The 26240-nt window shown below is 38.7% G+C and overlaps 1 protein-coding gene across 1 annotated transcript; it reads left to right on the top strand.

Moving 5' to 3' along the window:
- Window positions 1-5586: 5586 nt before the first annotated feature.
- sfrp5 (secreted frizzled-related protein 5) lies at window positions 5587-21175 on the top strand. Its single transcript, XM_028468592.1, has 3 exons — window positions 5587-6613; window positions 14625-14702; window positions 19682-21175. Exons 1-3 carry the CDS (start codon window positions 6055-6057, stop codon window positions 20008-20010), a joined length of 966 nt encoding a protein of 321 aa, XP_028324393.1. The 5' UTR covers window positions 5587-6054; the 3' UTR covers window positions 20011-21175.
- The last annotated feature ends 5065 nt before the right edge of the window (window positions 21176-26240 follow it).

Genomic DNA, 26240 nt, shown 5'->3' with positions numbered 1-26240 from the left:
AAGTACATATAAATATCACTTGTTTCCTTTTTCCCCACATTTTGCCTCTTTTTGTTCCACATTTTTGCTCTTTTTCACTTTTGCTTGCCACATTTTGCCCATTAAAGCTACCCTTTGCCATTACATACAACCTGTTTCCGCTTTATTCTCCCATTGCTTGGCCACTCTTGACAGCTTTTGGGCCATTTTAGTCACTACACTTTTTTCTTGCCATGTTTTTGACACTTTTGGACCATTTTTGGTCACCTGTCACCATGTCTGCCTCCACTCACTCGTAAAGTTTTTTTTAAAAAAAAACATAGCGGACCGGCCCACGTTGGGTCAACGGCCCACCGGGACAATGCCCAGTATGCCAGATGGCCAGTCCACCCCTGGCACACACCAATAAGTGGCTTTACTTCTCATCTAAAGACAATAAGTTCAAACCCTGGCGTTCTATTTTGTTGGACAAACAGAAAACCCACAATATCTTATGGCTGTACATTACAAAGAGGCTCATCATGGTAGCTGCAACTCTGAAAATATCAAATGCAAAACTCAATCAGAGGAGGAGATAGATTAAAATTGCTCCTCCAAAGAAAGTCTGAATATATACATTAAAAGCAACACAATTTTTAGGTCTAAATAGAGAACTGGACTTCTCTCCTGTTTTGTAGCTTTTCTTTTCTCTTATTTTAATACAGGTTTTGAAAATCTCTGTATATCAATCCAGTATAATGTATTTTTCATGTTCTTAAACATCATTGAATGAACTGCTCTACAGATTTTAATTGCAGAACCTTTAACTTGGTCATGTGACCTGTTGAAACTCTTTAAAGGAAGCAGCTTGGCAGCCATTTTGTTATTGCCCTGATGAAGGCCTGTTAGGCTGAAACATGTTGGCATGTGAAGAAACAGCATTTTTTTCAAGCAACTTTCAAATACAAGAAACCCATGCAGCACTATATGCAATTGTTTTTTTTTTTTACTCTGTTGGACTTATATTTGCTTTAATTGGTGTTGGTTTTATTAGTTTAATTATATTTTGTCAGTTGGTAAGTGTCCAGTCTTTTTCCCTGTCTGGCTGTTTTGTCAGTATGTCGTTCCTCCGATTCATCAACAAATGGATGATTGAAATTCTTGAAAATAATTTTTTTTGTCAGATGAAAATCACAAAGTGCTGTATAGAACAGGGGAGAAATGAAAACAACAGGAGCAACATCATAAACGGAAACTAAAATAAAGGTTACATCACAAATGCCTTATCACAACACACATATCAGTGTGCAACACAAAGTAGTGCCTACCACACAGTAGCAAACATAGCTATTCATGTCAATACACAACAATAGGTGTAGCAAGTGTTTGGAAGTGAGACTTGTGAAATATTGGCCAAAATCTCACAATATAAAACTCGCAAAACCACACGATCATAGTGGATAGATTTAGCGAGGTTTGAGTGTGCGGTTTCATCCTGCTCTTCTGAAGCATAGAAAAACAAAACTATTTCAAAATGTAACTTAATTTATCCCTATTAGGCAGTTGTGGCAGTTGTCTCTTTGTCATTGTTTCAGGCCACTCTGCATATCAGTCAGTCCTTCTCTTTGAAAATATCATAACACTGCACAATAGTGGTTGGCACTTTAACCCTAAAGTATAACGTCCTTGGTTAGACTTTATCCGTAAGTTTGAAGCTTAATTTAGTTGTTTTGCAACCAAACAAGGAACGTCTTTACCTGTCTATCTGATCTGTCATTTCATTAGTTGTTAACATACTAATTATACAGTTCATGCGTGTGAAAAGAAACAACCATATTGATGACATTATTGCTGACACGTGTTGGAGGAAACACATTTTTTCCCATGTACAAATGCAAACTGGATATGCAAGCATTCTCTCGCTTACACACATATACCAATTGTGTGAAATCTAACACTGTGGTAGGAAGTTTTACCCAAATCGCTGATGCAAGCCAACATCCCCGGCTCCATGACTGCAGTACCCTGTTTTAGGTCAGCTACAGTTTCGTATTTCTTAGTGTACATAAAGTATGTCATAAGAGAAGTCTTTAATTATTGAAGGGTTTTTTTTTTTTACAAAAACTAAGAGCTGACAAGGTGTTTGAAAAACACAAACATACTGAAACTGTTGGTGTTCTACAGTTTGGTCCCATGTGCTGTATATAATCCCCATAAGTTACCCTCAAATGTTTTGGGGTTTTAGCAAATTGAATGAACTATTGCCACACACACACATGCAGACACATACACAAAGAACCCCCCTTAAGTTTGGGTATCCCTTTCTGCTCTCTGTCTCTCTGACTTGCTACAAAGAGTTTCATGACAGTGAGTTGGTCAAAGCTTCTTTAAAACGAGGCCGACTCTGGAAACCCAAAGCCCTTTGCTAAAGGGTTTAAGTTGAGGGAGAAAGGGAGGAGTGTGACTCGCTGTTTTGCGATGGCAGAGGAAAAAGAAATGCCTGCGCGAGTGTGCTCCTGAAAGTACCTTTTGACCCTACATGTCAACTCAGTTGTCTAGAAGACAAGCCTGTAAGTGTACAAACAGTCGCAGAAGGGAGGATGGAGACATTGAAAAGCGGAAGAACAAATTCCTCAGTGGGGAAAAAAAGTCAGGTGTTGGTGATTTTGTGGTAAGAGGGCCTACTGACAGGCAGTTATGGATTTAACACTATGTGACTGTCTGGTGCTAAAATTTCCCAACATAATTTCATCGAATTTCAGCAACTACGTGCAACAGTCGCAGAGACAAAGTGCTTTGTCCAAGACTCAGCGAACAAAGTCAGGCTCGCAATTAAACACAGTGGAAGTGGGATTTTGCCTAGTTGCACAAAAGCTGACAGAGTTTGTGAAACATTGTAACTTTTATGGACTAAAAATGTTCACTTACTGTAGGTGTCTAAATCTGTAATGTGGTTTGTTAGTTGGAAACAAGCATCATAACGCCACGGATTACCCAACGAGCCGATATGATTCATTAAATGAAAGAAGAAAAAAAAAAATCACGAATAACAATTTTCATAATCTCCTTTATTCTTACACAGGGAGCTTTCTGTAATGAGATTACGATTCAAAAGAGAAAGCACAGGCAACCTCATTACCTTTATGCTGAATTAGGAGTTTTCTGAGAAAGTACAATGTCAACAGAAAAAAGGCCATTGAGTGATTGAATAATAAAATGGAGCTGGTTTGTATCATAGTTTACGTCATTAACATGATCGCTTTATTAATCTCATAAGTGTATTCTATGTTTGGCCAAAACTCTCAATGATTCTTCCACTTTGGTATTTTCACTTTGTGTGTTTTCAGATAAAGTAAAGTGTGTTTTTTATTGTGGTAAAAAAAAAAAAAATAGTGAGGAAAAGACATGAAACCTCATGATGAATTTGATATCTTCCCTGCTGTCCCTCCAACTTCTTGTGTGGTTTGGTATTGAAAACTCTTCTTGGAGGCCATATCTGGGCGGCAGGCCACCTTACCCACACCCTCTTAGTCTAGTCATTCCGCTTTAGAAACTCTCTGAGACAAGTACACACACTGCACATGCACACACATGCACACACTCAACAAGAATTGCTGCCACAACTCACGCTCACTCACATACAATTACAGAGACACTCTTTTCAAACCCTGCTAAACCACCAGGACCAACAATACTGGGCCTAATCTTATAACTATTATCCAATCACAGAGCTGAAAGCTAAAGAGTGGAATTGATTGGTTGGAGGCCACAGGGGCCAGTAAGGGAAAGACAAACAAGAAGAGACAACCATTGTTGATTGATTACCATGAAAGACACTTTTGTTACTGACTTGAAGGCAGGACACTGCTGGTATCAAGAGGAAATGCTAGTAGTACTAAAATAGGTCACTGCAGCACCCACATGTAGACATGATACTTCATTTAGAGACTAGGTATTCAAAAGACAATTTTACCATCTCTTCACCAAAGGCTAAGGTCCACAGATTATTAGCCATGAGTAATATTGATTAGCTGCAGAGCAAAGGTGAGGAGATCTGCAGATCTGCAAACTACAAATCGTTTTTAGAGATGAAAGAATGAGTGACAGGAAAAAAATTAGAATTGAGGAATGAAGGTTAACAAATCAGTTAACAACACCAAACCAGTGATGCATGGTTCCACTTTTTTGAGTGAGGGTCACTCTGTGGGGCTTGGGTTGGGGCTGGTGTCTTATCTGCTCCAGGAACCCCTCCCACAATCAAGGCATTTTCTTTTATTTTTATTTCGAGCCGAGAAGCACGTCAGCCAAAACCTCAGGGTTTAGTTACTTTGCAAAACTCAATGCTGCAATTACCCAGTGTCCAGTTCAATCAATGTAATCTAATCATATGTAAACACAAACATGTTGAGGGTTATTGTCTTAGTTAGTCATAGTTTCCTAATATCAATACATATTTTGAATTGTCTCATTTCATCTGAATATACTTGATTTATTGGTTGGAACATTTCTGTAATTTACAGTAATTCTTAACACTCGAGGCAAAAGGCAGGAATGTATTTATTGTACATCCAGAGATATCGCAAACATTTTGCAATACACAGGCATTCTTTGTTCAGACATACACAAACACAGACGCACACACAAAAATAATGACATTTCAACAAAGCTTGTTTTGCCTTATCCAAGCAATCCAAACGTTTGACAAACGGTGCATCACGATAAAATATTGAGCTGCCCCTGCGAACAAAAATCACTTTGAAATCATCTTTCCCGGCCTTCACTTACAGGCCATTCACAGGCGGAAAAGCGTAACGCAAATCAAATGTGAGATGTTAGAACACCCTGCGTGTGAGCCACCCATCCCACATCCTGTTCACAAAGCTACAGCCTTTTGAATCTGAATGTGACCCTTTAGGAGAATTTGTTCCACAGATGAAGGCCCTCACTGTGTCAGTGGCACTGATAGGAAGGGACAGAGGGCCAGCGCGCCTCTATTCACAGCCAACATACACATTAGCATAGCGCTCATAGCGTGGGCCAGCCACCTAGCCTCCTTTAGTTCTCCAACTCACACTCAATTTGTTGCCTCTCCCACGCTGCAACTATTTCCCACCAACTTCATTCAATATATTCTCCCAATTTCCTGAAAAATTCAGTTGTGCTTGCGTTGTGTGAGTGAAAGAGAGAATGCGTGAATTGTGTGTCTCAGTTAGATGTTTTTTTTTTTACACTCTTGATGCCAGAAAAAAAGGCAATTGACAGAAGGTTTTTCACTAATGAAGTGAGCAGGCTTGAGTGACGAGCAGAGATAATTCATGTGAGGCATTGTGCAGAGAGATGCCAAATGGAAGATAATCTAAAAATCTGTCAAAAAATACAATCTGACGAAGAGGAGTAGCGGTATTTCCAAGTAGAGGAACGTGTGCACGTTGATGGGATTAATTTATCATAAAGCTAGAGATGAAAAGGCGGTACTCTCTGATTTCTCTGTTGACTAGTTTGAGAGGAGGGGTTTCTTGGAGAGTAAGGGGCAGAAGGAAGGTTTTGTAGGCTGTAAGAGCCTCCCCCCTTGAGGTTGTGATTGGTTAAGCCTGTTGTGAGTGAGTCCACAGGAGGCCAGTAAGAAGGTGAATGGTCTGGGAGGTTGTTCGGGGGCAGGCAGCTGTGGAGATCAGCAACCACTGCTTCTTAAAGCCTGGCTACTCCTGATTACGGACACAGACTGAAAGACAAAGAGCAGAGGAGAACTGGAGAAAGTTAAGGGTGAGGAGAAGAGAGTGGACTTGTGACTGGAGTTGTTCTATGCTCACCCTTTCCAAACTGCTGCATCCTATTTGCACTATCTGAGACACACACTTACACATACACACCCACATACAGGGAGGTGATTCAGAGAGACCTGACGCTGCAGGGAAGAAGGGAATTAAACATTTACACTTTAAGACTTTTGCATCCATAGTCAGGAGTGGGGGAAAAGAGGGATAACAGCCTGTTTGCCTGCCCCCTTTGTTCCTCATTTGTGTTTGAATTATATCTTCACTGAGTTATCTTGGAGTCTTTGGATACAACCTTCTTGAATTGTTGGTTTCTGGAGGCATGGCATACGGACAAAAGAGCCCCAGGTGGGCATTAACCCAGAGCTCCATCAGCTTGGCACTCAGCTTGTCACTCTTCACTCTCCTCCTCTTCCTCCTCACTGTCTCAGCCGCGGATGAGTATGACTACTATAGCTGGCAATCGGACAACTTCCACAATGGCCGTTTCTACACCAAGCAGCCTCAGTGCGTGGACATACCTGCAGACCTGCGCCTGTGCCACAATGTGGGCTACAAGAAGATGAGGCTTCCCAACCTGCTAGACCACGAGACCATGCCAGAAGTCAAACAACAGGCGGGAAGCTGGGTTCCCCTGCTGGCCAAACGGTGCCATGCTGACACGCAGGTGTTCCTGTGCTCGCTGTTTGCACCAGTGTGTCTGGATAGACCCATCTATCCCTGCCGTTCACTCTGCGAGGCTGTCAGGGACAGCTGTGCTCCAGTGATGGAGACCTACGGCTTTCCCTGGCCAGAGATGCTGACCTGTGATAAGTTCCCCATTGATAACGACCTCTGCATTCCCATGCAGTTTACTGGTAATCACGCAACCCAGCCACCAGGTAGGGAAGCTGTTTGCACTTTGTCACAAAACCACACTCACACAAAAACTAACACTGCAAACTATACATGAACTTACAAATATATTATTTTTAAATATTCTCCATATCATAAACATACAACCAAAGGGTGGGATCTCCTGTGAGCCATCTGGAAAATAGTTTTGAGTTCACTATAAAGAATGACAATAAGTGATTTGTGAGTTGTCATATTATTGCTCAGTAACCACATTTATAGGCAAAGACAACTGCTGAGAAAAACACATAAAATGAAGACTTTTGCTTCATGATCAAATAGCTTACTTTAAACTATAAATTGGTTCCTTATGAGGGTGTAGGACACATAACAGTGAGTAACTGGTTAGTGAAAAGTTTGCTGCAATCAATATAAGCCTCAGGGAGAGTCAGCGACAGGCTGACAGAGACATGGCACTGAAAGACTCCAACAGGCTTGTAAGTTAAGATAAATGGCATGTGAGGTAAACACAACTTAAAGGTAGGCACACACACACAGGCTGCATGCACTTTTATTAGAAGCTGTCCATCTGCAGCCACACAATCACTTTATCAAACAATTGAATAGGCATTCTCTGATTTCCCTACATGCAGCCCATCGGCTGTTTCTGGAAAGTGTCAATAAAAGAACAGATCAGCTTAGCAAGTAGAAAAAGGAGAAAGCACAAGTTATTGGCAGAGTGAGAGTGAACACGGACTAAATAGGTGGAATAAGCTGTGTTTGTGTGTGTGCGTGCATGCATGACTATTGGAACAGGCTCTTTACAAAAGCTGTCAGTTTGGAGAGGCAGAGAGAGGAAGTTGATGAGAGCCGTTAGACGTTAAGAGGGACAGTCCCCACTGTGTCCCAGCCTGTTTAGCCTTTGTTTGGTTTGGGAGCGAGCAGGCCAATTAGCCAGAAGGCCAATTACTGAGCTCCCACTAATTAGTCGACATGGCAGGACAAGAGACACAAGCAGAGAATGAAAGTCGCTAAAGTCTGATTGTTCTCAAGAGAGCCGAATGGAGAGGATTGAAAGAAGGAGAAAACAGGAGGGTAAAGAAGAGGCAGGCTGCATACAAAAGAAAGGAAAAGGGCTGCATCCTGCAGAATAAGAAGTGTCTGCTTTCAATAGTTTGAAGACTCTTTCTTGTTCAAGTGTCAGTTAACATGCAGGAAAAAAAAAAAGCTTTACCCTGTCAGTCTGTTTACACATCATTGATTTTTAGTCACTAGAATAAAACTAGGAGATGCTGTTTGTGTAAATTTCAGATACTTTCCAGACGTGGAATGTGTTTTAAAAGTATTGGCAATTTGTGATGGTCTAGTGCAGTGGTTCTCAGACTTTTTTGGCCCAAGTACCCCCTTGCTCATGTTTCTGAATCCAAGTACCCGTTTTTGTCCGACTACAACATTTTGCTCAGAATTCTATGAAAAAACACCTATAAAGCATAATGATGGAAATGAATGAGTGATGACACACATTTTTAAGAATCTCATTGTACGTACTGTAAGTAGAATTAAACTGGATTTAGTGCCTCCTAAATTAATTTATTTCTATAGTTTTTTTTTTTTTCTTTTAATAATTTCTGCTCATCTCCCGCTGGTGTGGGACCAAGACTGATCCTTGTATTTTCACTTCTGGTTCTAATCAAGATCATTTTCAATTTTTTTTTATTTTATGATTGTAATTTTTAATTATATATATATATATATATATATATATATATATATATATATATATATATATATATATATATATACAGTACATATTCTTAATATTTTCGTTTGATAATTTTCCATTTTCTCTCTCTCAAGTAGTGTTATCGCGTACCCCCATTTGAGAAACACTGGTCTAGAATTCCCAGAGAAAGAAATGGTGATTCAGGCCCTCTCTCGCTCAAACACCTGTTTGTTAATCACTACCTACATCGTGTGAAAACCTTTTATTTTTTTAACCCCTAAAATTTGATTCAATAAAATATATGTAAATAGTTGCTTTTGCTCCTAGTTTGTGTGTGAAAATGTTGCCCATTCGAGAGCGCATTTGAAATAGAGTGTGAACCCATATCACTTTCAGTCTGAAGACTCCTTCGATGTGCCGTTGAGGCCATCCTGAGGACAAGCTCTTGGCTCTGAAATCGACACACACACTAGCCAGCAACAATAAAAGGAAATTTCACACAAATACTTTCTCTGGGAATAATCCATGATGATATGATGTTTATATCTGGCAAAACCAGGTGAATTTTTGGGCGGTGAAGGACAGGACTTAAGGGTCTGCTGCCAACAAGAGGCCATGATTCTAAGCTTTGCGATTTACATGATATTGCCCGGTTCGAGCGCTCCTGTAGAAACTAACAGCACCGTTCGATTCACTTTCCACCTTGCTGTCACTGGTTAAACTGACAGGAACTCCACAGCTCAGGAACTGGACTGTGTGTGTTAGCACTTTGGCCCGCGTGTGTTTGTGTGTGTGCGTGCGTGTGTTACTACCAAAGGCGAGCACTGAAAGCTGACAGGAGTGATCTCAGGCTTTCCTTGGAGCGGAAAAGACTGGCTGAACTCAATCTGTCTGACTCTCTGACTTAATGATGCCACCTTCAGTCAGGCAAGGGTTAGGGTAGATTTTTACAGATTTTATGCTTTAACAAAACCACCAAAACACAAGTTGCATCTCTCTTTGCACATACAATTTGTGAGATTACATGATATTTAAGATCATGGCTGTGTTCAAAATGAGCATGTAGTGCGTTCCATTTAGATATTATTGAAAGATTGAGAATACGAGAGAAATACTGTACCTGGATGTATAATATATGACATTTTTTTTAACTCAGTGTCATTGACGAGATAATTCGTAATTTCAAAATCGAACGCTAATGTTGCGATGGTGAGATAAAACCATCAACTAATGGGTCATTGCATGTCGGGAGGAAGAATGAGTTACGTCTGTGTGACTGATGGGGGAGCAGATACAAAATACAGTAAGCAAAACATTCAACTGTGAGCCAGATAGCAAAATAATAATAATTTTGCCATCAAAAGCCTTGTCTCAGTGTTGTTGTTACTTTTTAGAAGGAAACCAATGTTCAGATGTTATAGTTTTTAATAAAGGAAAAAAAATTGTTTCAAAGTCACTGAGATTTTTTTTTAGAAAAAGCCTGTTTTCTCAGCTTTTTGCTCTGAAACTGGCGATTTGTGTTAAACTTGCTCTATTCAACTGCTGATTATGGAAGAACTAAACATTTTTTTTCTGATGAAAGTAGATATTTTAATCTTTCAGAATCTGGTGTCAGATTTCAGATTGTTGTAATACAACATATTCTGTGGGTCTTTAAAAATCAGTCAAAATGCTCTAAAACGGCTGACACTGAGGGGGGTAGAACTCCTGAGAATGGCTGGCACTGAATGAGTTAAGTATGCACGGTGGGCACACTAGTCATACTTAACCGCCCCATGATGCATTGCGAGCGGAACGTAAAATCTTCCTGGGACCGGCTTCAAGCTAAAAGTCAAACATCCCTGTTTCCAACCCTTTTGTAAATAGAGCTCTTGTTTTGAAGTTATAACCAGAAGTTTTGTCAGTAGCACAATGGCTGGTCTCCGAAAATCTCTGAAATGTTGGTATGAAATGTGTTTACGCAATTTTTATGAATCAAATGATATATTCTAGTCTATCATGTCCTACTTGGTCACTTTCTCGCTTAAAATGTTTTCAGAACTTTCAAAGGTGGCAAATTAACTAAGATATTTTGCCTCAGTGTGCTTCCGGTTTTTGTTGTTGTAGGTTTGAAATTAATCTTGGGAAACTTAGAAGTATATAGTATAGTAGACAGTACATACTAATTAAGTGTGGAGTGTGTGGTACGTCAGTATGCAATTTCGAACACAACCATTGTCTGCTTCACTGTGATGTGACTTGTGGAAGTTGCAACCGTGCCAAAGGAGACGGGCAGAGCTGTCCTTATAGAGGACAATGGCTCCTACTCATGTGGCCCTGACTGCTTTATGAAAAGGAAAATGTGATCCAACACTCTGAGCATGGAAGACTGCAGAGGCCTTTGGAGAATGTATTTCCCTGTTGTATAGGATTCCTCCAGATGCAAGGACTGTGCTGTGCTTTAGGGGCCCCAGGGGCTGCCTGCAGGTCATGCTGAAGACCTCATCTGTCTGTCTGCAAGCTACATTTAAACAGATGTTAGGTCCCAAAACGTAAATCACACACTGTATTACATGTTTGACCCCGTACTTTATGTCATAAGTGTTGCTGCTGCTGATAACGTAGAAAGTGAAATAAGACATCAGGAAATATAACATTTAGGCATTGCTGTGACACAGAGAGGTGATAGATGACACTTTTAGCATGGGGTTACGTGTGTGTTCTCATACAGAAAGCTGTAAACAGTAGCATGTAAATTGAATTTAATCATCTGTAAAAATGGATTTAAAAGTAATTTGTAATAAATTGGTCACATCAAATGTGATTTAATGGGTTATCTAAGTGTTCCTTTAACGTACAGTACATTAACTTGTTTCTTGTCCGACAAGGACAAATTATGTCTTTTCGGAATCAGGCAAGCCAGACATTTTTATGCTTTTTTTATGATTTAGTAATGATCATGGAAAAGGATTTTGTTTATACGTGATAACTCACTGCAAAAAGAAAAAGAAAAAAAGAAAGGCATGAGTGTTCCATGTTATCTAAGTTGAAAAATATCCACTGACAGTGACACAAAGTGAAACATCTGGATGGGCCCATCCCTAAACTCAAACACGAGATAACTTTTTCTTCTGTTCTTTTTGTTAATGAGGACTGGGCAAAATGACAACACAAAAGGATGAGGAGTGACAGATAGAAGACAGTAAAAAAAAGAGCTGAAAATGTAGATAGTGAAGTGCAGAAGTTCAAGAATTAAAATGCACAACTTCCTGGACTCCTGCCATATGCGATCTCCATTCTGGTTTACTGTTTAAAGATGAACAGCAGTGCTTTCCGGTGGACCACCTCCTCTCCTCTTTATCCTTTATCATCAGCATCTCCTCCTCTTCTCATCCTCCCTAACAATAGCTCTGAGAGACAATAACATTCATCAAAGCGACACGTAACAACATAAAGTTTGAAATTAGGTTTGCAGTCCCTAAATCAAATGCCAAAAGTCGTCAAGTTATTCAAAGTGACTGCTCAACAAAAGGAAGATTGTAGTGCTCACTTAAACTGTTAAAAATGTTTGACATTTAACATTTCAAAATTGTTGGCAACAAAAATACTTCACATGACCTCACTTTAAAGTCGAGTTGAAAGATATCCAGAGCCATGCAGTCATAATTCTTCATGATAGAAAACAGCATAGAGTCTATACTTCGTCATTTTCACCAACAACCAACTGGTATTTTTCTGTTTCGAGCTCTACCATCATGGAGGCACTTCTTTCCCCTGAAACAAGCACTGGCATCTACATAACTGGGCCCACTGCCAACATACCACCAGTGCAATGAATTAGCACACAGTCCAAAGAAGACTTTTTAAGGAGAATCATTCAAAGCAGTCGAATGCAGACATTTTCGTTGGGCCCTCGTCTATTTGTGTGTGTTTTCATGTGCGAGTACGTCCATGCGTCTGCCCCATCCTTTATGTCAGCACCAAACAATTAGAGGCCTGACCTTCCAGGCCTCGCAGGTCTCCTGCATGAGAAAGCATGGGAACCCTGGGTAAAGCAAAACCTGGCAGTTACTCTTACTACAATAACACACACACACACACACTGCAGTGGTTAGGGGTTTCACCTCCCTACGACCCAAGCAGTGAAGCATGCTAAACTTTGACCCAACTCATTATCTGTCCAGACGCTGAGGTTTGGGCTAGGGTGATAACCTCTGAACCCTGACTTTTACCCCAGGGCTGGACTGTGCTACGACAGTCCCGTGTGTGTTCGCATCAGTGTATTGACTCAAAATTGTGAAAAGGAGAGAACAAGAAACATATTTCAAACATTGCAGTCCAAGTGATAATTCTCTGAAACTGACTGGATTTGTTTAATACAGCGGTTTTTTTAGGGGTGTGTTCTCAGAGAGGGCCTTACAGCCTGCCTCATTGGGTTCAAGGCTCTGGATGAGTTGACGTGTGTGTGTGTGCGTGCATGCATGTGTGTGTGTGCTTTTGAAGTTAAGTAGACACAACAGAGAGGAGAAGTCAAACTTTTTCTGTTGTTGTCATATGTTTATTTTTGTGGGCGTATTCCATTGTCTGGCCTTCAGTGGTTTACTGTCTAAAATATTACACGTGTCGACATCACTTCAAAGTTAAAATGTTTAGTTTATTGTGACTATCTAAGTAATACATTTTAAGGTAAAGTCACAGTGAAAGTTTAATTAAAACTTCAAATCAACCTTTTTTCTGCTGAAAACTACTGTATTTTGTATAATGCTGCTGATTGATTGTTGACCAACTCTTAACATTTTAGTCAAAATATTTCAATTTGCATTTGTTTTTGTTGTAAAAATGTAAGAGTGACTTCCCTCTATGTGTTGAAACCCATGCAGCTGCTACGAAGTACCTCTGACTGCAGTCCGCAGTTCGGGGCAGGGCTCAATGCTGCATGCTATTGTGCTGTGTGATTCTTAAACAGTTCAAAATAATCAACGTCAAAATAAATAAATTGTGCCATATAAATAATTTTACATGTTACATAATTCTATAGGCACACAAAATGAATATGGGTTAGGGTAAGTCTGAACACGATTGGTTTATTGAACGTTGAGAGTCGCCCCGAACTGCAGGCTGCAGTCAGAGGCTTCTCGCTTTCGCTATTGGCTGAGAATGGTGGTTTGTGACATTTTGGTGGCTTCTTACATCACAAACCACCACTGTCAGCCCCGCCCCTCCAATGGAAACTTGTACCTGTCAACTGCAATCTGTGCGAGTAGGTTGGATTGAGAGAGTTGTGAAAAAGAGAGATATAGTGAGTCGTGAGTAGGTAGTTGGCATAATCAAGGCATTTCTTTCAATTTCCAGCCTAGAAGCATGTCAGCCAAAATGCTGTGGTTTATTTTCCCTTTAATAACGTAGTCTTCTGTCAGACAGTATATACAGCATTAATACCAGACAGCTGGAACAAGCTTCTACAGTATCTGTATGAATGTGTGTGTAGCACAAGTGTAAAAAAACCTATACAAAAAAAAAAAAAAAAAAACTAACTGTGACCATAATTCACCCACCAAAAATAAAAAACATGAAAAAACACCATTATAATTCTATTTTGGCTTGGACCTGTCACTATAGATGGCTTTTATGCTGTTATATTGAATGCTTTTAAATTCCTAAATTGACCTTAATTTGTTTTTTATATGCTGTTTAAAGGCCCAGTGTAGTCATTTATGTATCGCTCATTGTTAATCACTGATACATACAGTGATGATTGTACTGATTTTATGTAAACATGAGAGCTGAAACATGAACATATGAAATTCCCAATTTGATCACATATTTCTAAAAAAACTCAACGTTTCGTCTCTAATGTGTCCCTATTTGAAATTTCGAGGCTACACACGTTCACATATCAGGGTTAGAATGGCTAAATATGCTGCTGAGCAAAGCCGTTCTATAAATTTGAAGCTAAGAATAAACCGTGTGTCTGGATTTAGTGGCCCTGTGCTGTTTCACAATGTGCAGTTGCTGTGTCACTGCACTGAATCACCTTTCATCATGTTCAGCGGCTCCGTCCACATCGTTTACCTTTCTACAGAGCCAAGACCACACCTGCTCCTCCAAAATATACAAGGGCCAGAATAAAAAACATTTTCTAGGGTGTAATTGCAGCACAAACAGCAGTTAGCATGCTGGACTATGTATTGGTTAATATACACTGACATGTGGAGCAAGTAAGGACCTACGATCGGTTCAATCTTTCTTAATAACTGCCAAAGAAGGAACTTAGCTACATTTTGTTGACAGATATTTGTATTTAGTTCAGCCATCAAACGCTTACAGAGGCTTTTTTTCTATTTGTGTTTCCCTAGTGTCCAAGGTGTGCCCGCCGTGCGACAACGAGATGAAAGCAGACAACATCATGGAACATTATTGTGCCAGTGATTTTGGTAAGTAGAAGGATCGAAAAGAATAACATTGACTTCTCAGTAACTGAGCACTGTACAGGCGCGTCTCACCCGTGGGGGATGCAGGGGGTGAGAGACCCACACTTTGAATAAAAACAAAAATTCATCCCCCTCACTTTTTACAGAGGGATTCATTGTTGAGAATGGTCCAGTTAGATTGATTGAATGGTGATTAAGACAAATCACAGCCGGCCATTTGACGAAGCCACCGTTCACAAAAATGTGGCAAGAAAAGAGTGAAAAGTTACTAAATTGGGCCAAAAGCAGTCAGGAAATGACAAGAAAGAGGAAAACAGGTGGCATGTAATATGTAATTTGATTAATGAGCAAATTGTGGCAAACAATAGTGAAAAGGGCAAAAATGTGGAACAAAAAGAGGCAAAATGTAGCAAAATAAAGGAAACAAGTTATTTATTGGGTAAAAGGTAGCTTATTTGGATGATGAAATGGCAAAAAGATGGTAAAGGAATCAACAAACATTGGATAAAAGTGTCAAAAAGAACTTGCAAAAATTGACAAAAATTAGGAAAAAGGGATATTTATTGCCAAAAGGAAGTAAAAATCTGAAAAAAACTTAAAAGTGTCCGATTTTTGGGGAAAGTTGCAAAATGACCAAAGAAAAAGGTAAAAAGTGGTTAAAAAGTTCCCCCTTTTAAGGTTTTCTGGGGGAGTAATGATTAAAATTAGGAAATGAAGAGCCACATGGGTATCACTGACTTAATAACAATTTTATCATGGTTTCAGTAAATTAATTTCATAAACTAAATTGGGAGTTGACCGTTGCCGCACCCTTAGAACACCCTCACTTTTCAAATTGCTGCTCCACTACTGGAAATTTACATCTCATTAAAACATTGTACAGCTGAGTTATTCTCTGCTGTCCTCAGCATTTATTCTGTAACACATTTCCACATTTATATTCTGTCATCAGCCACAAGAGAAGATTGCTTTTAGTAAACCAGAAACAAGATTTTCCATTTTCACTCTTTATATATATATATATATATTATTTTTTTTACTTAATAAATCAACAAATGATTTGTTGTTTCCTCTCCCCGCTCTGCATTCACCGCTTTGCATTCTTCGGGTTTTTTTTCCATTCACCTCAATAATCAACCAGGCATAAAGCCACTGCATAATTGTTCCATTATTTCTGCTCACTGAGGCTTTTGAGCCATCATACTCCAAAACAGCTGAAACATTGCTCGCCTGAACCATTGCCCAGTGTGCAGGGTTAATAATTCACCCTTCACTCCCACTTTTCTTTCCCTCTGGTCATAAGATTCCTTACAAGAGATGGGGACTTAAACATGTAACCTTGGCAGAGGTTTAAAGCAAAGACCGTGTCAGGACAGACAGGTGGTTGTATAAGAATGTCATAGAACATATGGCTAAATCAATGTATCTACTCTGTGACAAAAACGTTCTTTGATAAAAATGTACACTGGGAATCCCCAAATCTCCAAAAACCATGAACATAATGAGGAAAATAAGGTGCACTCATAAATTACAGAAGGTGGGTTTGTTCACCTGCTCCCCACTCTCATCTTTTGCCAAAAACCTGCTTCACTACTGATGAACAATTGCATGAATACGTCTAAAATAGTGATTTGTTTGAACAGCAGAAGTGAATCCCACATTGTTGCTGTCCATTAGGAATGAAACATGAGAACGAGTAAAAACTGATAGGAAGTGCAAACACTTTATTAGCAACAGAAGCATGTGAAAGAGTAAGAAATGAGTCAGATGACATTAGGTTTAGAGGTTTGGCAGAGGACAATAGTAGACAATAAGGGTGTAAGAAAAAATCAATTCGGCGATATGTCGCAATTTTTCACCGCGTGATTATCGTATCGATCCAAAAATGTCCAAATCAATTTTTTAACTCATGTTTTTTAACAAAAAAAAAAAAACATTTGCCTGTGCTAACTTACATAGCAGGATCCTGGTTCCAGAATTCTACTGTGAGAATACTACAAAAGTGCAGCTTTATTGCTGTGATTGTCCTCAAGAGTTAAAATGCATAGAACAATCCCAAAATAAAAAGTAAACGAGGCTCTGTCATTCAACAATTTCAAGCTTTAACCCAGGTTTAAGCAAAAGCGCAACAGCAACTTCACAGTAGCTTAAATTTTCTGTAAGAAATCAGATAACTACATATTTTATAACATATAACATTACAATTAAAAAAATAATAAACTCTTGCCTTAGCATCTCAGCATAGTGCAAATTAAACATGCCTGTGGCACACATATAGCCTACTCAAAGGGTAAACACATGTAAACAAAGAGGGGCCTGGCTCACATCGAAACGTGAAAAAGTCCAAAAAAGCTTAATTATTTTTTTTTTAAACTGAAATTTGCTAAATACAAATTGTTTTTATCTCCAAATTCGATTAATCAATGAAATCAATTTTTTTGCCCAGCCCTAGCTTATCGCGTCACCAATTACATCATTTCAACAGTAGTCCCAGTTTTAAAAGTCAATGAAACAAATATGGTGCAAAATAATGCATGTTGTTACGCATAGATCTTTTTATAAGAACATTTCAAAGGTTTTAGGCCACATTTGTAAAAACAGTGGAGGATTCCTTTAAGAACTTAACGGAATCAGAATCTGTCGTAGAAGCAAAAGTTAAACTTTGACAGTTTGATAAGCAACCACTTATTTTTACTCACTTACATTACAGTTAGTTACCATTTACTTGTTCGCGCAAGTTTAAAAAAAAAAAAAAACTGAAACAAATTGTATTTCATAGCATTTTATACAGGTGAAATTGGTAATTATTGACATTGTGATGTATATCGTATTGTTTAGTATCGGGATGTATTGTATCGTGACATGCAAATTGTGAATCATATCGTATCGCCAGGTTCATGGTACTGCACACCCCTAGTAGACAGTAAAAATGTGATAAAACAAAATGTATTTCCACGACAGACAAGTTTGTTAAAAGATTAACTATTTTAAGATATAAACCAATGAGAATTTAATGTGTTTTGAACAAAGCAAAAAAAAAAAGATGTTTTTATGTGTGTCCAAATAAAATGTACCTATGATTTGAAGAAATCATATATAATGTATTTGTCTTTGTTGTTAAACGGATATGGATTTTTCATGTTCATTTAACCTCAGCTGTTGTCTGGCATTAATAGAGTCATGCTGCAGCCGCTTCATACAGAAGCAAGAAAATAATAAAAAGTGGCAATCTGTTAGTTTGAGACGACAGGCCGCCTGCACCTGGCTGGTAGCAAAGCAGCTCGCTCTAGTTAAAAAAAAAACCTGCTTTACCTCAAATGACAGGAGACATCTCCCGTTTATTCAGCAGCTGGTTCTAGTTCTAGTTCTAGTTCTACACCGCCTTGTTTCACTTTCAAGTCAGCGAGTTTGTATATAGACGTGGTCACAACCTGTCACAAAGATGCTGGCCAGGCGGAAAGAAAAGAGGCCTCACTGCATGACTTATGACTGAATATTATTGCTGGGCATTTAAAGTCAGGCAGGATACAGCAGGGGAGACATTTTATCTTTCATATCTTCACTAAACACGTACATTCACATGAATGCAGTCATTCAATAAACACATTCGCACACACACACACACGTGGGTTTTTTGCAAGCAAACACAAGCAGTAGATAAACGCATGGCCCTCGTGAAGGAGCTGGGTGTGAATTGGGGGAAAAAAATTGTACACACACTCCTTTCTAAACATGCTGTGTGTGTTCACGTGCACTGTGTACCTATCAGAGTGTGCTGGAGGATGTTTATGCAAGCATATAGCAAGCTTGGCTAGAAGTATGATGGCTATCTTCCAATAGGCTTAGGTATGCAGAGAAGCTGCGTACCGACATCAGACGTATGATTGACTTCACCTGACAAAATGTTCATGCAGAGATTTCTTTGGCACCTTTGTTTTATTCCTAAACCATGAACATGAAACCCAGTGCGGAATAAAGGTCAACTCTGACAGGTTCTAGACCACGTGTCAAACTCAAGGCCCCGGGGCCAAATCTGGCCCTTTGGGGCATCCAATTCAGCCCCGCAGGAGAAAATAAAAAATGACAGAGAAAACATGACTCATTGTGCAAAATGAAATTCAACAATATTTGCATGGGCTCACATTTTTCCCAGTGCTTATATCTCATGATTGCAGTCATTTTTAATGTTAAACAGTTGAAAAAACTCAAAATTCTTACAAAATCCTTACATTTTCCTTAAATTATTACATAATATTTCACTTAATTAAATAGAAATTGGTCACAAAATCTAGGAAATTCAAAGTGAATATCCTGTTGGGACATATATCTATCACTTGGATATAGCTTCTAAACATATTGTGTGTTTTATGTATACGTAGAAATCCAAAATAGAACACAATAATGTTGAAATGACTTTGTGGCCCACTTACTGCACCGTATTTGGCCCCTGAACTAAAATTAGACAACCCTGTTCTATAACACATAAGAAGCACTTGTTCATGTACATTTTAATATTTCGTTTGCATGGGTTTCGCTTTTATTTAACAGTCAAATAAATGTGAGCTCGTGATAGTCGCATTGGGAACGTGGTTATAAATGAATATGCGATCAAAGCCATTTCACCAACTCATTTCTTAGTTCTCCAGGCTAAAAAATGTGCATGACAATTATTCATTTTTTTCAAAGCTCTGAACTTGTTCAGTGGCTTTCTGTTTTTATTGTGAACAGTGTTTTAGAGATAAATGGTTTCAAAAGACAGGCAGATTCTCTTGGGTTTATGTCAAAGGGCACAGCAATTTCTGATGTTTTGTCAAACCTAATAAATACACAGGATACAGTATTATGGACACATAAATCAGTGCATTTTGGCATAGCCCAGCACTCATGTGCAAAACATTACCATAACCCAGGGACAAAGAAAATGTTTGAGAGCAGAATTGACCAGTTTTTGTCTTCTCTTTTTTTTTTTTTTTTTTTTTCAGTTTTAAAAATGAAAATCAAAGAGGTGAAGAAGGAGAAGGGTGACCGGAAGCTGATAGCAGCACAAAAGAAGAAGAAGGTTTTGAAGCAGGGTGTCCTGAGGAAGAAGGACCTGAAAAAACTAACGCTGTACATTAAGAATGGCGCCAACTGTCCCTGCTCCCAGTTGGACAGCCTGGGGTCCAACTTCCTCATCATGGGACGCAAAGTGGACCAGCAGCTGCTGCTCATGTCTATTCACAAGTGGGATAAGAAGAGCAAGGAGCTGAAGTTTGCCATTAAGTACATGAAGTCCCATCAATGTCCTACCTACCACACCGTTTTCCAGTAACACGGCTCACTACAATGTTCACACAAGTCCACATTTCATGTCCTTTGCAGATTTTCTTTTATCATTTTGATGACGTTTTCGTAAAAGCAAGATGGCGACAGCAGATCTTCACATATTCCAAGTGTCTGAAGTTGTTAAATATGTTATCTTCTCTGATTGAGCACCTTTTCTGACATCCCAGCAACTTTTTGGGGTGCGTAGCTAGGCACATGCTAACTGCTACTTCCGCTATTACACTAAGACAATTCAAATATGCTACAATGCCACACAATTTATCACATTTAAAGGCAAATCTAGCATGTTTTTTTATCAAAAGTAGCAGCAAGGACTAATGATAAAACTTACAAGACCAAAGTCAAACTTAAACGTACACGCCAAACCTTTGCAATACCCTGTTTCTATCAAACCAACCAGTTAAATATAATCCAACTGCAATTTTCTCACTTAACCTGTAGCTCTATGACATGGTACCATTTTTTTTTTTTTTTTAAACTTGCTTGAAAGTGTCATCATTTTACAGACAGAAGAAATGAGGGTGAGAAGCTGTTTTTGGGTGTAAACATTTATTTACATTATACTGACATTTCTAAGTCCAACAGCAAAATGAAAAAATGTAAATGATACAGTCCAAAAATAATGAAATGTTTGTAAACACAATTATTATCAGAGATATATTTTCCCTTTAATCCCTGTTGATAAAGCAGACTGACGGACTGAATGATGCTTCCACTGACTTTGCACAGTACTGTTTTATGTTGCCTGAAAGAGAAAACCCTGGACCCCCTTTTCTTTTTTTAGGTTTTTGGTTGGGAAGCTGACGTCCACAAAAAAAACACCCTGAAAAACAAAGGAGGGCAAAAGAATGAGAGACAAAGAGACTCTGGACAGAACAGACTGGGTTGGATGGATACGTTTCTGATTTCATGGATGTTTCTCCCTTTTTTTGTGCTTGTATTTTTAAACTTGACGCAGTTAATCCTGAAATCATACAGACCAACTGTTGCTTGTGAATACACTTTTGCTGTAGGGATAAAAACAAAATAAAAATAACATTGACCATATTTTCTAACCTGTTAATCTATAAGTAGCTTTGTTACTGGAATAGATCTTTGTTTTTACAAAAAAGTAAATAAATAAAATATATGTGAAATTTTTATAATGAAAACCAGTTTGAAAAGTCAATCATTTCTCTACTATAAAAACATACAGCAAGTTAAGTCATTTCACAGAAAAGTTTTCAGGTTTTATGAAAATCTCCTACACTTAATGTCTGGAAAAAAGAACCAAAAACCATCTACAGTAGTAAGAGGACACGATGAACATTTTTTGAGCTATTTATGAAAATCACTGGCTACTGTATGAATGTGAATTGTTGCATCAATCTGGCAGAGATCAGATTTACAACTCAGCCCTAATTTCAAATTCATAAGCTGTGAGCACAAAACACATATTGTGTAGTTACAGTAACCAGGCAGTGCATATTACATGACTCAACAGAACAAAAACTAATACTGAATAAACTGTTAAACAACTGAAAAAATACTGAGTTAAAAGAGCCAAACAAAGTCTGGAAAGTAAAAGACAATGCTAATATGATCAATATGATAATTTTTTGGAAAACAGGCATGATCAAAAACAATAAAGATTGTTAGATGTGAGACAGGTACAAAAATAATCAAAGAGAACTGTTTCAGCACTGATGTTGTAGCTAATTTCATCCACTAAGAAACATGACGGGCAGCTTTCGTTATTTAACACACGGTAAGTCGGTGAAATCAAGGGGAAAGATGATTAAGAAGATATGACATACACTTGGTTTGATCTCATCAAGACCCAACAGCACCTCATTAAAGGTCACTGATCTAGTTCATAAGGACCTGATGAAGGAAGCCTTAAATGTCAGTTAACCACACTCAAATCAATAGCTGTGAACAGGATTTAAAGTGAAGATAAAAAAGAGTGAAAATAAAAAGTGACTGGACATAAGGTATTTGAACAGAAACTTATGAGGTCGCATTATGATTTGTGTAGTAGTTCAAAGAAGTCGAAAATATGCAACAACAAGTAAGTACACTTATTTTATAGGAGTTTATGTAACACGAGACAGGCTGGATACTTATATTAGATAAAGACTCAATCTCTTACCTGTTGTAACCACGATATAATGATGTTGTTTTGATTCTTCAACACAAAAAATCTGCATGAGAAGTCAGACACTGTTACCAGTGAGTACATTATGTGAGATTTAGTGTCTTTGTTTACTGTAAGAGGCCTTTACATCGTCATCATTCTAATGATGATGATTTTATTTTCATTATACCACATTCCTCTCATTAATCAGTTAGCCAGCTAAGACGTTTTGGTCAAAGACCACCAGAGTTAGAACTCAGAGCTTTGTGCTGTAGCACAACATGGACCATAAGCAACAATTTCCACCATCAAATCTGAAAATATACAAACACACTTAACACAGATATAACTCATACAATTGTAAATTGACAACTCATGATGTTAAGTGACAGTAAGTGAGAAAATACATTGGTCACATGACTTTTTACCTCTGCCAAGGAGCTAATATTTATTTGTTTGTTAGCGATATTAAGTCAAATGTTCCATAACAGACTTTGACAAAATTTTGACCAAAAATTGACCTCACGCCATCAAAGGTTCCATTTAGTTTTAGAGGGGATCCAGAACAATACACTCATTCTGAATCAGTTTAAGAAAATGGTAAAATTGACTGATCTTTATGACGTTTGACTCAGTAATGTCGGGTTGGTTCCTCAACTACCTCACTGAGTGAATGAACCAGATAATATTTAGCAAGAGGTATTTGGTACGTGGCAGAGTTTGTGCTCTTGTTACGTGTATTTGATCTGATAAATCTTGATTGTTAGTTGGTGACATTACTCGTGTGTGCAGCTCTTGATAGTGAAATACATACACAATTAAAAATCGACCAACTTTATTAAGAGTAGCAAAGAGGTGATCTTATGTTTACATTTAATGCTTTTTTCTGAACAGGTTGAGATACCCCCAACGACGTAATTTCTACAGATGTGTTCATGTTAAACCTATACACTGGTTTCCCTCTTTTTGGCACAGCTATCTGATTCTATTATGAAGGCATTGTGACAGCGATGTGCAAACCTTGTCCGCCTGCCAGTGGATCACAGATGATAATCACAGAATAGGCGATGATACACAACCACACCAAAGAGACTGGAAGGCAAGGGAAATACAGAGGAGGAAGAAAAGCGACGATAAAAAAAACAACCAGGCTAACCTCCAGAGACACCAGAGTTTGGAAACAATCACATTGGCCGAAGTCTCTCCTCTGCAGTGGAAAATGAATAAATTAATAGGTGCAGTAAGAGGTGTCCCCTGGGTACGGACCTGGAGCCATCTGTGAAGGTCATCAGTGTGTCCCAAACCTGCTGTTTCCCCAACAAACTAACATGTCAGTCAGGAGATTTACAGCCGCATGGAAAGCATACGCGCACACACACACACACACACACACACATACACACACACACACACTCACGCACGCACACACACACACAAAGCCAAACATCAAAGACAATGCACTCAGAACTGAGGCAAAATGCAAATATCCAGTTGCATTCAAGGAGTTTTGAGTATTTCATGTCTCATGGTGGCACATGGACAATAAAATGATACAAATTGATGGCAAAGTTTCATTGGTTTGCAAAAAAACAACACTGGCACATGAGACCAAACTAAGTAGGAATTCTAAATCAACAGATTCACGCGTGATATTCGGCTGGTGCTGAGATTTACACCCATTTGGAAAGACACGCATCAGCCAATAAAAAAATCTGTTGGCCCCTGGGACCTTTTGACCTTTGTCTCTTTCCCTTTTTCATACATACAACAGCACAGGTCAAGGTCAAGCAGGGATGGGCAAGAGGTCAGCGGGAGGTGAAAGTGTGTTGGTGTGTGGGGGGCGGTGTCTGATAAAACTGTGTCAAAGAACTCCTCCAGAGGGAGGGGGGTTTGCTAGCGTCCATGTTTTGGCAGAGAGGTCGTGACCTCTAACCCCATCAGATCCCGAAAGACGCCTCGTCAGGTGCGGATTTTAGCCACTAATTGACATAATCTCCCATCTTCTACTTGTCAGTCTCCTTTCAGGAGGAGTAGACGAATCAGGATAGTGTGTTTGGGTGGCATTCTGCTATTGTTAGGGGGGAACGGTTTTTGTACCATTGTTTGCTCGGACATTGAGTGCACTCTTTGCCTTTGACTGACAACCAGCTATTGAAAGGATGGACTAATTTTAGGCATAAAGAAAATAGATAATGCAATCAGAAAAATACAGAACAAAAGGCTTTGTTTCTTACCAGCGCAGATGGCGGTACAAAGTGAGCCAAGTGAAGGCAAAACTCATCTTAGCGAGCAAACCTCTCATTGTAATTTTTCAAAGAGTAACAAATTGTTCTTGTCTAGTTTATAGTTTGTGTTGACCCTCACTTTGCACCTCCACCGCCTCGGGACAAAATTTTTGCGCTTTATAAATTTTCATAGCATTTCCGTGCATCGATGACAAGCCGTAAAGGTCTTGCTTTACTCACTTGAGACTGCTACTTTTATCCAGTTCCTATTATCCCTGACCTCTGCCAGAGTTAGCTTTTAATGAGTCAATAGAATGGCTGAACACACATGTGCTGAATACCCAGTGGACAAATGTAATCACAAAGGAGGATTTCTTTCTTTCTTTCTTTCATTCTTTTTTTTGTTACGTTCTTGTTGGCGCGGACAAATAAAATTGAACAAGCACTGCTCTGTATTTTCAGCCAAAGCACAGGTGTTCATTCCAAGCTTTAGACGCATTTTGAAAGAAAAAGGTCAAATCCCCTTTCACAAGTTCAACAGACATGCATTGTGAACGCAGAAATTAACATTAAAGTGAAGTTCAGAAGAAGTATTTGTCACTTGTGTGGATGCACACTGTCCAGCCTTCATCATTGACCGTTCTACAAGCGGACAACTCGGCCTTAGTTTGAACTATTTTACAGCTCGCTCAAACAAAAGTCCCACTGCAGCTGCAACGAGCCAGATCCACAGTCATCACTCCACAACGTTTCAAGTGTTTATGGACATTAATGATCCAACATTTCAATGTTTGGCATGGAGGAGCTCATGAATAAGTTGAGTGAGCCTGTATTTCCTGGGAAATGCTTCATCAGAAGAGTTGTGATGTTTTGTACTCTGGCGTGTGTGGTCAGTGATTACTTCTGGGACGTCAGAGAATCCAAATTCAGAGACGTTGAATGAATAACAGGGTTTTTTTTTTTTAATGCAGAAGTTGCCACATGTTGACCACAAATAGTTACAGATGTTAGATGTACAGCTGTTGTTCTTTCTGTCACCTTTTATCACAAGATTACACAGGCTCTGTACATTCCTGACAAACCAATCAGCAAATTACTTGCACACATCAGTGTTGAGTACAAAAGATTTTACAGGAAAATGCAGCATTATTGCAAAAGTACTTGGCTTTTTAATAGCAAAAATGTGCTTTATTGTTAATCTAACAGCGATGTAAAATAGACAAAACACACTAATATTTATAATAAATATAATAAATACCATTGCAATTAATATTCAGGAACATTACATGAACTGACAGGGAAAACTTATCCAAAAATAATTTAATGAACAGTTGGAGACATTTCCTGTGAATGTTTTCATTGAAATCTTTAAACTAACAGTGCATTTAAAATTGAAACCATACATTTAATAAGCAATGCCCCTTTTACCCCACATTATTTTTTGATATGGATAAGATATTAACCTAAGAAAAATAAAAATTTTATTTTCTCGTAGGCCTACAGTAGTTAAATTAACCAAAGAATAAATTATTCTAACTTTTTGCTTGAGTTAAAATTCTGCACACGTTCTGCATACGAATCTCAAGCCAATACAAGCAAAAGACCATTCAGTCTTTTTTTTTTTTATTTTATAAAGCCTTCATTTGTCACAATATCCTGCTCTTTTCCGCAGTTTAAAGTTTACAAGTTGACTGACATAGAGCAGAAGTTCCTGTGAGACAGAAAGAAGGTAAAGAACACTTTTGTGGCGTCATTCAGCTGGTCCAGACACTCTACTGTTCATGAATATTTATGCACTGGAAAATTTCACAGACACGTACACTTTGTCACGTCAGAAGGCCATTATCATTTCCATAACTTGAATTTAGTTTTTTT

The sequence above is a fragment of the Gouania willdenowi genome, chromosome 15 (genome assembly GCF_900634775.1).
Source record: "Gouania willdenowi chromosome 15, fGouWil2.1, whole genome shotgun sequence".
Taxonomy (NCBI): Eukaryota; Metazoa; Chordata; class Actinopteri; order Blenniiformes; family Gobiesocidae; genus Gouania; species Gouania willdenowi.
Note: the sequence above shows the minus strand (reverse complement) of the source record. Positions and strands in the feature narration are given on the sequence as shown.

Excerpts from the sequence above, each read along its gene's own strand:
- sfrp5 (XM_028468592.1), top strand. The coding sequence starts at position 6,055 with ATGGCATACGGACAAAAGAGCCCCAGGTGGGCATTAACCCAGAGCTCC. Across the intron at positions 6,614-14,624 it reads TCACGCAACCCAGCCACCAG|TGTCCAAGGTGTGCCCGCCG; the intron begins GTAGGGAAGCTG and ends GTGTTTCCCTAG. Across the intron at positions 14,703-19,681 it reads TTATTGTGCCAGTGATTTTG|TTTTAAAAATGAAAATCAAA; the intron begins GTAAGTAGAAGG and ends TTTTTTTTTCAG.